We start from the raw sequence: 15,076 nt of genomic DNA on the forward strand, positions 1-15,076 counted from the left end.
ATGCTGTCTGAAGCCTTTGGCAGGCCCCTATAGGAGACTCACAATGCAGTCCCTTAGGATTTTGGAGCAAAGTTTTGTCATTTGCTGCAGATAATTACTCTCCTTTTGAGAAACAGCTTTTGGCCTGCTACTGGGCCTTAGTAGAAACTGAACACTTAACAATGGGCCACCAAGTTACCATGAGACGTGAGTTGCCTATCATGAGCTGGGTATTGTCTGACCCACTAAGCCATAAAGTCGGGCATGTGCAGCAGCACTCTATTGTAAAATGGAAATGGTAAATACGAGATAGGGTCAGAGTAGGTCCTGAAGGCACAAGTAAGTTACATGAAGAAGTGGCCCAAATGCCCATGGTCTCCATTCCTGCCACATTACCTTCTCTTTCCCAGACCAGAGCTATGGCCTCTTGGGGAGTTCCTTACAGTGAATTGACTGAGGAAGAGAAAACCCGGTTTACAGATGGGACAGCATGATATGCAGGTACCACCCAAAAGTGGACATCTGCAGCATTACAACCCCCAATATGGCACCATTCTCCAAGGTGACCAGCCAGCTACTTGGTGGCAGGTTGATGACATTGGACCAGTCCCTTCATAGAAGGCGCAGCAATTTGTTCTAACTGGAGTAGACATATACTCTGGATATGGGTTTGCTTTCCCTGCACGTGATGCTTCTGCCAAAACTACCATCCATGGGCTTACAGAATGCCTTATCCATTATCATGTTATTCCACATAGCATTGCTTCTGATCAAGGAACACACTTCACAGCAAATGAAGTGTGGGAATGGACCCATGCTTATGGAATTCTCTGGTCTTACCATGTTCCCCATCATCCAGAAGCAGCTGGACTGATAGAATGGTGGAATGGCCTTTTGAAAACTCAATTACGGTACCAACTAGGGGGCAATACCTTGAAAGGCTGGGGTAATGTTCTCCAGGAAGCTGTATATGCTCTGAATCAGCATCTGCTCTATGGTGCTGTTCTCCCATAGCCAGGATCCATGGGTCCGGGAACCAAGGGGTGGAAATGGGAGTGGTACCAATCACTATTACCACTAGTGATCCACTAGGAAAATTTTTGCTTCCTGTCCCCGCAACCCTGAGCCCTGCTGGTCTACAGGTTTTAGTTTCAAAACAGGGAGTGCTTCCACCAGGAGAGACATCAATGATTCAATTGAACTGGAATCCAAGACTGCCTCCTGGTCACTTTGGGCTACTTATGCCACTGGATCAACAAGCCAAGAAGGGGATTACATTATTGTCTGGGGTGAGTGACCCTGACTATCAGGGGGAAGTAGGACTGCAACTACATAATGGAGATAAAGGAGAGTTTTCTTGGAATATAGGAGATTCCCTAGGGCGTCTTTTAGTACTACCATGCCCTGAGATTAAAATCAATGGAAAACTGCAACAACCCAATCCAGGCAGGACTACCAATGGCTCTGAAACTTCAGGAATGAAAGTTTGGGTCACCCCACCAGGCAAAGAACCACGGCCAGCTGAAGTGCTTGCTGAGGGTAAAGGGAACATGGAATGGGTAGTGGAAGAAGGTAATGATAAATGTGAACTTTGACCCCATGATCAGTTACAGAAATGAGGACTGTAATGCTGTTTTGTTCATGTTATACTATTGAAGTTGTAAGATATCAAGTTTAAGAATGAATATTACCCAAGGACTTGCACCCTATTCTGGAAAGAGTTAATGTGTTTCCAGTTATATGCAGGACAGTTGAATATTGTTAGGTGAAAGAAAAAAAAATGTGTTTTAGTGTTTTTATTTAGAAATTAGGTATGGTTTAAGGTGATATATATAGCTGCCAAGTTGGCAAGGGGTTGACTGTCATGGTCAGGTTCATGTGTGAACTTGGCCAAGTGTTGGTACTGTTTGTCTGGTTGGGTTAAGTGCTGGCCTGTCTGCTGCAGCTGACAGTCAAAGGACTTTGTCAAAAAGGTGAAGAGGCAGCCAACTCAATGGGAGAAAATATTTGGAAACCACATATTGGTTAAAGGCTTGATATCCTACATACATAAACACATTATACAGCTCAATGACAAAAGAGACAACCCAATTATAAAATGGGCAGAGGATATGTTTAGACAGTTTTCGGAGGAGTATAAAAAGCACACGAAGAGATGCTCATTTACATTATAAGGAAAATGCAAATGAAGACAGTGAGATATCACCTCATACCTATAAGAATGACTGCTATTAAACAAACAGAAAACAGGAGAGGGTGTGGAGAAAGTTTGGAGTTTTCTCCAGAAAACTCTTGCCCTATGACCAAGTGGTCTAGTTTGCAAGCTGCCAGAATGCTATGTATCAGTGGTTTCCAAATATTTTCTCCCATTGAGTTGGCTGCCTCTTCACCTTTTCAAAGTCCTTTGAGGCACAGAAGCTCTTGATCTTAAGGAGTTCCCATTTTTCTGTTCTTTCTTTTGCTGGTTGTGCTTTAGGTATAAAGTTTAAGAAAAAGTACATGATCATATTGATTGCTGAAAAAGCATTTAACAAAATTCAGCATACCTTCATGATAAAAACACTTCAAAAGGTAGGAATTGAAGGAAATTTCCTCAGTATCATAAACAGCACTGTTCTAGTTTGCTAGCTGCTGGAATGCAATGTACCAGAAATGGAATGGCTTTTAAAAGGGGGATTTAATAAGTTGCTAGTTTACAGTTCTAAGGCAGACAGAATGTCCCAATTAAAGCAAGTCTATAGAAATGTCCAATTTAAGGCATCCAGGGAAAGATACTTTGACTCAAAAAAGGGCAGTGAAGTTCAGGGTTTCTCTCTCATCTGGAAAGGCACATGGCAAACACGGTCAGGGTTTCTCTCTTGGCTGGAAGGGTACATGGTGAACACAGCATCATCTGCTAGCTTTCTCTCCAACTCCCTGGGAGGCGTTTTCCTTCTTCATCTTCAAAAGTAGCTGGCCGGCGGATTCTCTGCTCCTTGGTTCTGCGGTGTGGCCTTCTCATGGTTCCGTCGTTCTTCGAAGCTCTCTCTGAATCTCCCTGTTATAGGATTCCAGTAAAGTGATCAAAAGCAACCTAGAATGGGTGGTGACATGTCACCACCTAATCCAGTTTCACAACTACTCTTGATCGACTCACATCTCCAGGGAGATAATCTAATTAGTTTCAAACATACAATATACTGAATAGGGTTTAGAAGAAACGACTGCCTTTACAAAGCAGGATTAGAATTAAAGCATGGTTTTTCTAGGGTACATTCATCCTTTCAAACCAGCACAGGCATATATGAAAAACCCATAGCCAGCATTATACTTAACAGTGAGAGACTGAAAGCATATCCCTTAAAATCGGGAACAAGATAGGGATGCCCATTGTCACCATTATTATTCAACACTGTACTAGCTAGACTGATCAGGCAGGAGAAAGAAATAAAAGGCATCCAAATAAGAAAGAAAGAAAACTTTCATTATTTGCATATGACATGACCCTGTACTTCGAAAATCCTGAGAAATCTATGACAATGCTTCTTGAGCTAATGAATAAATTCAGCAAAGTGATGTGATACAAGGTTAATGTACAAAAATCAGTAATGTTTCTATACACAAGCAATGACTTAACTGAGGAGACAATTAAGGAACAATTCCATTCAAAAATAGTTATAAAAAAAATCAGGTATCTAGGAATAAGCCTAACCAGGATATCAGGATTCATACACAGAAAACTACAAAGCACTGCTAAAAGAAATGAATGGAGAGACATTCCATGGTCATGGGTACGAAGGCTGACAGGACTGCCATTATTATTTCTTGCAGAGCAGGTCTCCTGCTGACTAGTTCTCTCAGTCTTTGTATTTGAAGATTTTAATTTCTCCCTCAATTTTAAACATCAGTTTGGCTGGATAAAGAATTTTTGGCTGGAAGCCCTTCTCATTCAGGATCTATCATACCACTGCCTTCTTGACTCCACAGTGCCTGCTGAGTAGACTGAACTCAGCCTTGTTTTCCCTTATATGTTGATTGCCTTTCTCACACTGCCTCCAGGACTTCTGTTTCTCATCAACATTTGACAATTTCATTAGTATGTACCTTGGAGTAGACCTAGTTGGATTTGAGGTTTCTTGGGCCTCTTTAATTTGCATTCTTAAGTCTTTCATAAGAGCTGGGAAGTTTTCCCTAGTTATATCTTCAACTAAACTTCCCAGCCCTTTACTCTTCTCTTCTCTTCTCCTTCTAAGACACCAGTGATTTCTTACATTTGTGCATGCCTCTTGTTGTCTATCATTTCCCTAAGATTCAGTTCCATTTTTTTTCCATCTTTCTTGCCGTATGCTCTTTTATACACTCTAGTTCAATTTTGTCTTCTAGCTCACTTATTCTTTCTGCTTCTTTGAACCTGCTATTGTGTGTCTCTAGTATATTTCTTTTTTTAATTACTTTCTCTTTACTAATAGAGAAAAAGAAATTACCATAAGCACAATTTTAAAAAATATAAATACCTATATCTAGTTTATTTCTAATTTAGTCTACTGCATTTTTCACCTCCATGAGATCTGCCATGTTTCTTTTGAATTCCTTATGCTCTTTGAGTATCTTCCTGTCATCCTTTATAAATATCCTTGAGTAGTTCTGTATTGTGAGTCCCCTCTGGTGTTTTGATTTTATCGTTTGGCTGGGCAATTTCTGCCTGGATCTTCATGTGCTTAGTGATTTTCTGTTGTGTTCAGAACATTTGATTATCTTAATAGGGTTATTTCGCAAGTTGGTTTCCTTCACTCACCTGAAGTTTTGTATTTACTTGGTTTTGTGTTGGTTTCCTTTTGCACTCAGTTTGTCAGTAATTCCCTGCCAAATCAAAGCACAGATCTCACATAGGGGGTATGATTCTACTTGAGGTCTATTAAAAGCTAGGAAGGGGTGTGTGGGGTAGTTCCGTGGCAGAATGCCCACCCGCCACACAGGAGACCAGGGCTTGATTTGCGGCCCATGCACACTAATAATAGTAATAATATAATAAAGTAAAAATATTTATTAAAAAATCACATCAGGAGTAGGTACCAAACTCAGGAGACATCCCAAGATATACGTGGGATGAACTCAGACTAATGCGCACAGAAGGAAGAGAAAATTTTAAAAATAAAAAAAATAATTTAAAAACATATAAAAAATATATTAAAAAAATAAAACCTAAGCAGATAGGGAGTTTACCAGACTGAATTTACTGCTTCTTCCTGGCAGGTGGCGCTCCTTGAGTCACCTCCTCCCCTCATGCCTGCGCTCCCCAACCACAGCAGCTGACTGGGAAGATGGCATGCGCAGTGGGGAAGCTGATTACAGGGCCTGGTGGAGCAGGTGGCTGCACAGCCCGGTGCCTGGTGGATCCACTGTTCACCGCACCTGGAAGGATGACTAATCACCGCACTCTGCTGGGCAATGGCTCCCAGTACCCCAGGATGTGGCTTTTTGCAGTGGATGATGAGGCATGCCTCTGGGCTCCCCATGGACACTGCCAGCTTCAAAGCTGCGGAGGGAGGTTTCCCCAGCTAACAGCTGGGGCAGACTAGAGTGGTGGGACAGTCAGTTTCCTCAGATCCGCACTCCCCTGGGTGCCGCCACCCATCTGTAGTGGGAGTCACAGCTGATTAGGACCACCCTGCTCTCCCTATCCCAATCTCCCTGCTCCTGTCCTCCCAATGAAATAGTGAAACCCTCTGCTATCACTCACCCTGAGACTCCAGTCCTGTTCATTTTTACCCCATCCCCTATCTTGTTCTATGGAGCAGGGGGTGAACCCAGCCTACCCTACTCTGCCATCTTCCTGGAAGATTTTAGATGTTATAAGCAAATGGGTTCTGAGGTGGCCTTACCAGAGGTGGGCTTAGAGGGTTCATAGTGCTTTAAATGTGGGAATTCTATGACATGCTGACAGCCTAGGGGCGTTCTGGACTCAATTCTTGGGTGTTTGAGAGTTAAAATTCTCAACAGCAATTTCTATAAAAGCAAAGGGTTATTTGTCCATTTAACATCAAGCTCTGAGCGTACTCAGAATGTGAGGTTATGGCAAAACTGAAAAGCCTACATGATTAACTTTGTCCAGTCTATTTTTTTCTTCAAAAAAAAAAAATCTGATAAAGTGAAGCAGCCAAGAAACTCAGAGGGACAGAAATTTTTAGAACTGCAGTAAGATCTTCTACAGTGAAAGTTTCCAGGAAAGAAAATATGAATGCAAGTTGCAGGTCTCTACAGAGAGTAATACTTTGTACAAGTTGGTTACCTTCTCGGGCCATTTTATCTTATTTTTAAGAGAAAACAATAGGAGAAGGGGAATATTTCCAGCTCCTTAGATTACAAGGGTGGCTGCTTCTATCACAAAAACATTACCTTTTTATATACAAGAAAAGACCTCCCTCTGCTGGGCATTCACACAATTTGTGAACAGATTTAGAATAAAATATCTTCAGTGACAATATAAATTTTAACAGATTTTTTTAAAAAACAAATAAGGTTTGAAAATACAGTAAGAAATAAGTCTTGTGCATTTTGTATGCATCTTTCCTCTATTGTGTCTTCGTTTACTGGTATAGAAAACCACTGGAAGCTGGTCCACAGTTCATCCAAGATTCTACAAGACACCACAAGGCAGCTATAAGCTTCTTCATTCTAGAAGCCCCAATATTAACACAATTCTAAGGGGGTAACTCCCAGTGTCCCTTAACTCTTCTCCCCAAGAGAAATCCATTTCACAGCCAAATGTTACCACCAGACTCACGCCAGATACACCTAGCAGTCATTCTCATGTCCCACTGGCCAACATGGCCCAAGGGCACTCTGTACAGGGTTGTCTCTTTAGAGGCAGCCCCTCTGCTATGCCTGTTCACCAGCACCACCACCACTGGCCCCCAAGCCTTTGCCAGGTGCCTGAGTATCTGAGGACCGAGAAGCTTGTTTTGGCAGGTGGATTGGGACGTAGATGTTGGAAGCACAGTGCTCCTTCAGGTACTCTCCTCCTTTTTCTTCATATTCTTTCCTGGTGATCCAAACTTTATCATCATCAAGGTAGTCTAAGGCCCAGTCACGAGCACCATACCAGGCATCCAGCACAGGGTTAGAGGCCAGCTGAACCTGAAACATGAAGAGAACCGTCAGCAAAAAGATGCCTCTCACCGGGGCTCCAGTCTCATCAAGGGTAGTCCAACAGGCCCAGCTACCCAACCCTACATTTTATCCTCGGAAATACACATGAAGGGCCCAATTAATTCCAAGATAGTTCAGAACAATCTCTGCACCCCACTGAGCTGAAATGTTCTGGATTCTCCATAACCCAAGAGAGTACACAAAAATACAAAGCAGGAGTCTTCGGGAAGATGGCCGAATAGAGTAGCTCAAGCTTAGCCCTACTCCACCAAAAAGTAAGAAGACAGGACGGCAACTGAGGTGGCGATTCAGGAGTGCACCTGACCTGAGAGAGCCTCCTGCACTACATGTCGCAGCCCTGGTTGGAGAGGCTGAGGAACTGAGAGGCAGAAAGCTGGAGCCTGGCATGGAGGTGTGGGCCCTCAGGAGTGCACGGACGAGAGCCCAGAACTAGAAAGAAAGCCAGGTCACGTTACTCTCACCAGCACAGCCCCGTGACCGGTGGCTCACCCTACACCCCACGCAGCTGACCCCTGTCACCCACTCCCATTCCTCATGTTCCAGACACACCCACCTCACCAGCCCCTACTGCACATACCTGCCCCACATCCCCACCCCACATACAATCCACCCCACCTCTCCTGCACCCCTCCAAAGCACTACCTCCCCTTCCCTGTTTCCTGCAGGCTGTGGCCAGCGCATGAAGGCTGCAGGCACTGACCTTCATACCTAGGCTACCCCTGCCCAAAGCGCTGCACAGCTTCAATCCGCAGCGCCCCCTCCCAAGCTCTGCACATCCGCATTCCTTTATGGTACTCCCAGGCCTACACATGCTCATGGGCCCCCAATTACGTCATACAGCTCTGGGAATCTCACTTTACAGCAGTCCTAGAACCATGCAAGCACACGGTCCTCAGCCTCACTTCCCAGCTCTGATAAAGTGCCAACCTGCACAGCCGGGTGACATCTGGCCCCAAACCATGAAGGCATTACACCAACCTGCTACTACAGCTCTACACATGCACACAAAGGGCCCTGTGCCTTAGACTAGGGCACACAAGGGTTACGCCCCCCAGACCAGTGCACCCGCACAGCTACATCCTCCCTGGCTGCTGGGCGCCCACATTCACAAGCATAAGCATAACATCCCCAACCTGCGCCTGTATCTGTCTTGAAACAAATCACTGTACTGAGTGCCCCACCCCGTGTCCTGCTCCCTGCTGTCCAACAATCCTGCAAACACAACACCTTAGACTACTGAAAGAAATCAACTCCCAAAGTAAATCAATCAAGATATTACATGTTCAACTCAACAACAAAAAGACAGCCAACCCAATTACAAAATGGGAAAAAGACTTGAACAGACATCTATCAGAAGAGGAAATACAAATGGCCAAAAGGCACATGAAGAGATGCTCAATGTCCCTGGCCATTAGAGAAATGCAAATCAAAACCACAATGAGATATCATCTCACACCCACCAGAATGGCTATTATCAACAAAACAGAAAATGACAAGTGCTGGAGAGGATGCGGAGAAAGAGGCACACTTATCCACTGTTGGTGGGAATGTCAAATGGTGCAACCACTGTGGAAGGCAGTTTGGCGGTTCCTCAAAAAGCTGAATATAGAATTGCCATACAACCCAGCAATACCATTGCTGGGTATCTACTCAAAGGACTTAAGGACAAAGACACAAACAGACATTTGCACACCAATGTTTATAGCAGCGTTATTTACAATTGCAAAGAGATGGAAACAGCCAAAATGTCCATCAACAGACAAGTGGCTAAACAAACTGTGGTATATACATACGATGGAATATTATGCAGCTTTAAGACAGGATAAACTTATGAAGCATGTAGTAACATGGATGGACCTAGAGAACATTATGCTGAGTGAGTCTAGCCAAAAACTAAAGGACAAATACTGTATGGTCCCACTGATGTGAACCGACATTCGAGAATAAACTTGGAATATGTCATTGGTAACAGAGTCCAGCAGGAGTTAGAAACAGGGTAAGATAATGGGTAATTGGAGCTGAAGGGATACAGACTGTGCAACAGGACTAGATACAAAAACTCAAAAATGGACAGCACAATAATACCTAATTGTAAAGTAATCATGTTAAAACACTGAATGAAGCTGCATCTGAGCTATAGGTTTTTGTTTTTTTGTTTTGTTTTGTTTTATTTTTGTTTTTGTCTGTCTGGTTGGTTGTTTGTCTTTTTTTTTTTTTTACTATTATTATTACTTTTATTTTTTTCTCTATGTTAACATTCTATATCTTTTTCTGTTGTGTTGCTAGTTCTTCTAAACCGATGCAAATGTACTAAGAAACGATGATCATGCATCTATGTGATGATGTTAAGAATTACTGATTGCATATGTAGAATGGTATGATTTCTAAATGTTGGGTTAATTTCTTTTTTTCGTTAATTAATAAAAAAAAAAGATATTACATGCCACAAAGACAGTAGAAGATGACTAAGCATATCACAATGCAGACAGATATAGCCCTGCCTAATGACCAAATTAAAACAACAGAGGAGACACAGACGGTAGAACAACTAATCAAAGATGTTCGTACAACTCTACTTAATAAAATAAGTGGGATAGCAAATGACACAAAGGAGATCATGAAGACAGTAGAAGAGCATAAAGAGGAATTTGAAAGAATAAATAGAAAAATAGTGGCTATCACAGAGATTAAAGACTTATAATACAGAATATGGGGTACTTAGAGACACACAGAAGCTAGAGATGAGTAAACTGTTAGCTAATGAGGTTGAACTTCAATGTAAGGGAAAAGATAGGACTAAAGGTGGTTCTCTAGTCGGTCTGTAAGTAATATTACCATGTTGAAGATGAATAAGATTGAAAGGAGTTGTACAGACCTACGCATCCCACTGATTTAACACTAAAAATATGAATTAGTTCTCACAAGAATTACTTCAATGATATGATTCTTGTATAAAGAATATTTAAGTCCAGGTACAGAGGGAAAACCGCTATTGCATGTTATGAGAGCTATGTTCAAAAGGAAAGCATCAACACCAACACCGCAACAGCAGAGATTAATAATGGGGGAAGGGACAAGAGTCAAGAAGAGGTTTAGATTTCCTATTTGGCGAGGGTGTGTTTATTGTTTCTTTTTCTCTTGGGAACAATGAAATTATCTAAAATTGAGAATGTTGATGGACTGTGGAGCTTGGGCCTTCTATATGATGCCCGATGAATGCAGGCGGCTGAAGGATGCACTGACAGAAAAGTAGACTGGCAAATGATGGTTTATACTTATGAACAAATGTTGTTGTGCTACAAAAAGGAACAAAGTTGTGAGGCATGCAACAATGTGAATGAACACATGGGACATCCGGTGAGACAAAATAAGCCAGGAACAAAAGAACAAAAATGGTAAGGTCACATTTAGAAAATGCTTATAAGAAAACAGGGCCCTAGATGTAAGCTTTTGGAGCAGAAACATTAAGCCCGGAGTGGTGATTATTTTTTCTGGATTCTGACAGGCTGTTTTATATATATAACCTGATATTTAGAGAGAAAAACGAAGCCAAACAGGTTGGGGTTAAAGTAATTCAGAACATAGGGGTGAGGAAGACAGTGTCTGTATTTTAGAACCACACATACTCTTTGAGATCAATGGAAGAAAAGTTCAATTTGGTCTGGAACTGTAATTTTCTGTAGTGCATAATCTAATTCAACCTATCTACATAGCTCATTTGAACAACTGGAAACACAGACTAAGAAAGAGGTCCTTTAATCCTGTATAGATTACTGTAATGTCTGGATACATCCTAGACTATATTAAGCAGATAATAAAAAAGTATTGGCAGAATGAAGCTGCATCTGAAGAAAAAAAAAAAAAAAGTATTGGCAAAGTCCCCTGAGGGATCAGAGAAAAATACAGAAGTATTAAACCTTATCATCAGGAAATCCCGATACTGTGTCAAAATCAATAGGCCACGCCCTCGATCATGAGGCTTACTCTTGTGAAGCTTATGTAGGTAGCAGAAAAGCTTAGACTACTATAGGCATACCTAAGAGTTACTTCTGGAGGACCGCTGTTGTTGCTCAGATGTGGCCTCAGTCTCTCTAAGCCCAACTCTGCAAGTGAAATCACTGCCCTCCCCATTAAGTGGGACATGAATGACATCCAGGGGTAAAAGTCTCCCTGGCAACGTGGGAGAGGACTCCCAGGGATGAATCCAGACCGGGATCAACAATCCCATCCTGACCAAAAGGAGGAAAAGAAATGTAATTAATAAAGTATCAGTATCTCTTTTAGTCTCCAATATTTCAGAGCAGCTAGAAGTAAAAACCTAAAATTGTGCAATTGTAACCCATGTCAAACTCTGAAATATGTTCTACAACTAATTATGGTGTTGTGCTTTGAAATTTATAGCTTTTTTGTATATATGTTATTTTTCACAAAAAAAGAAGGAAAAAAATGTTGATTATGATGATAAAAAAACATTTAAGCCCTCTACCCTCCTATATTCTGGAGCAGCTAGAAGGAAAAATCTGAGAGGATGGTATGGTAGACATGACAAACTCTGGGTTCTGTCCTGTAACTACAGTTGAAGAGTGCTTTAAATATGTAGAACAGAATATGTTAATGTTTGTTTGTTTGTTCTTAATTTTTTTAATTAATAAATAAATAAATTGGAAAAAAAAGAATGCTTTGAAAACTACTGCTTTTTTATTTCTTTGCTTTGTATATATGTTATACTATACAAAAAAAAATTAAAAAAACAAAAATACAAAGCAGACAAAACAATTGAAATTGTCCAGGCTGAAGAACAGAAAGTAAAAAGAATGAAAAACAAAAGAAGATCTTGATGAGCCTCTGGGACACCATCAAGCGCATCAGTGACGCATCACAGGGGTTCCAGAAAGAGAAAGATCAAGTGCCACAAAAAATATTTGAAAAAATAAATGGAATAAATAAATTTATAAATAAATGGCAAGAAATTCCCCAAACGTGATAAAAGATATGATATATAAACCCAAGATAGTCAATATTAATGCCAACCATGATGAACCCAAAAAAGATCCACACCAAGAAACATTAGGATCAAACTACCCAGGGCCAAGGACAAAGACAGCATCTTAGAAACAGCAGAGAGGAGTGACATGACATGTACAAGGAACCCTTAGTGATATTAACATCTGATTTCTCAATAGACACCATGGGGGCTAGAAGGCAGTGGGAGGACATATTTAAAGCATGGAAAGAGACAACCAGTTACTAGAGAATAATATACCAAGCAAAGTTGTCCTTCAAAAAATGATAGATATTTCCAGACAAGCAAAAACTGAGTTCATTACCACTAGACCTGCCCTACAGGCAATGCTAAAGGAATGCTTCGTGTTGAAAGAAAGACACTATAAACAATATCTCAATAATGATAATAAATTAAAAAGCCAGAATTATTTAATTTTTCATGTGTAATATTGTCTTTTACTTCTTAGAAGGCTTAAAATTTAATACAGAAAAATAAGCATAAACTTTGTTGATGCTTAAATGCATAAACAGTGCATAAAGAAGTAATCTTTGACAAGAACAACATAAAATAGAGGGATGGAGGGATAACGGTAGAGGTGTTTATATGTAAGTTCTTGCAGTCAAGTTGGAATTAACACAAACTAATGATAGATTTAGTACCATACCCATGGTAACCATAAAGAAAACATCTAAAAGATCTACACAAAGAAAGGGATGATTCAAAATAGCTGATTATAAAAGACAATCTAAAGGAAGTGGAAGGGCAGTAATGGAAGGAAAGCGGAACAAGATGGTAGAAGACCTACTAAAAATTAGCAAAATGGAAGAATTAAATTTTGCCCCATCAGTAATTTTCTTAAATGTAAAAGGATTAAACTTTCCAAGCAAAAGTCAAAGTCTGGCAGAAAAGATAAAGAAACATGACCAACTGCTGTTTAAAAGAAAGCCATATTAGATCAACAGATATAAATAGGCTGAATGTAAATGGATGAAAAAATATTTCATGCAAATAGTAATCAAGAGAAAATGGGGATGGCCATATTAATATCACAGAATACACACTTCAAGACAGATACTGCTACAAGAGACAAAGGACATTATATATATCAATAAAAGATTAATTCAAAAATATTTTAAAATTAGAGACATACATGCACCTAACAGCAAAGTACCAAAATATATGAAGTAAACATTGACAGAATTGGGAGAAACAGACAATTCTACAATAATAGTTGGAGATTTCAATACACCACATTCAATAGTGGATAGAATATCTGAAAAGAAGATCAATAAGGCAAGAGAGGGCCTGAACAACACCATCTACCAATTAGATCCACGTGATACCCGAAGCACACTTCCCCCAACAACGGTAGACTACACATTCTTTTCAAGTCCACACAGACATGACTCTCTAGGACAGACTATATGTTATGACACAAAAGAAGTCTAAATAAATTTTAAATTATTTAAAGCATAAAAAATAACCTCTCTGACCATAATGAAATGAAGGTGGAAATCAGTACCAGAAGGAAAACCTGAAAAAGTTTCAAATATGAGGAAATTAAACAGCACACTCTTAACCAATAACTAATGAAGAGATCAAAAGGGAAATAAGAAAATGCTTAGAGACAAATGCAAACAAAGAAACAGCATACCAAAACTTATGGAATGCAGTAAAAGCAGAGCTCAGGAGGAACTTTATAGCTATCAATGCTGATACTAAAAAAAGAAGAAAAGATCTCAAGAACTTCTGGCAAGATGGTGGAAAAGAAGAGGCTGAGTTCACCCTGGGGCCATACAACAAGAGATGAGATAGAAAAAGGACCAAGGACAGTGGTTCCAGGGTGAGTGATTATACAGGGTTTTCTACTCTAAAGAGAGCCTTCAGAGAAAAAACAGATAAACTGGGTCAGAGAGATCAGGGCGAATACACTCAGTCACAACTCTGCCTCCCCCGCAGCTGGCTCAGGAAGACTTTCCCTTTGGCTTCATCACGGGAGTTCCCATGGCAAACTTGGAAGATAACAGATGTGCATTTCTCATGCACAGACTCCATTTAATCAAAGTTTAGTGTCTACCCCACTGCTGTGGGCACCTCATTTTTTTGATAAAGACTGGGGGGCATTTCCACAGGGAGGAGGGAGAGACGGTAGAATGGTGCCGGTCCAACAACCAACCAGTGAAAGACACTTTGCTTGGGTCCTGATACCACCCCTCTTCTCCCACAGAAGCGAGGAGAACACAAGTGTGTGTGGCAAGAAGGGTGGGGTCAGGAGGTGGGCTGAGCTGAGTGCAGTGACCAGCCACTAAACACTGTACCTGCAGTCGGGATAGGTGGGCAAAAGGGGTCAAGAAGACTCAAGAACATCATCTGCTGGAGAGAAGCACAAACTGTAGTATGACAAACTGCCCATCTGACAAACTCTCAAATAAAGCTCTAAGTAGAACTGCAATCCATCCCCTGAGATTAGGGACATGGTTTCAAGAGGAAGGAAGGCAAACCAAATCCAAAAGGGGATCTCCAAAGTTAATACAAGTAGATTCAAAATCTTACACAAGGGAAGGAAATAAACCTACAAAATAACCTTATTAAGATTAAAATGTCATATCTACAAGAGAAGATCATAAAGCATGTGATGATCCAGGCAGATATGGCTCAGCTAAATGATCATATTAAATTATGCAAGGGCACACAGAATTTAGAACAACTAATTAAGGTTGTTTATAATGACATACAGGATAACAAGAAAACACTGGAGAAGCATAAAGAAGAATATGAAAGAAGAGAGAAATATCAGATAGCACAGAGATGAACGATACTGTAGACCAAATTAAAAGTATATTAGAGAGCGGTGCAACGGTGGCTCAGTGGCAGAATTCTCGCCTGCCATGCCAGAGACACGGGTTCGATTTCCAGAACTTGCCCATGCCAAAAAAAGAAGAA

The 15,076-nt window shown here is 40.8% G+C and overlaps 1 protein-coding gene across 2 annotated transcripts in view; it reads right to left on the minus strand.

Annotated features, from left to right (window-relative positions):
- Positions 1-2,557: 2,557 nt before the first annotated feature.
- The window catches only part of ACTR5 (actin related protein 5), a 42,633-nt gene continuing 30,114 nt past the window's right edge, over positions 2,558-15,076 (minus strand). Inside the window, exons 9-10 of one of the 2 annotated variants that reach the window (XR_013179281.1) lie at positions 4,754-7,095; positions 2,565-3,016 (exon numbers count right to left, since the gene is read on the minus strand). Coding sequence is in view for 1 of the 2 variants with exons in the window: in XM_077168726.1 (XP_077024841.1) it covers positions 6,838-7,095 (258 nt within the window). In the remaining variant the exon portion in view is untranslated. Of the gene's footprint in view, positions 7,096-15,076 lie in introns of both variants that reach the window. The other variant, XM_077168726.1, reaches the window with a different exon arrangement.

The sequence above is a fragment of the Tamandua tetradactyla genome, chromosome 1 (genome assembly GCF_023851605.1).
Source record: "Tamandua tetradactyla isolate mTamTet1 chromosome 1, mTamTet1.pri, whole genome shotgun sequence".
NCBI lineage: Eukaryota > Metazoa > Chordata > Mammalia > Pilosa > Myrmecophagidae > Tamandua > Tamandua tetradactyla.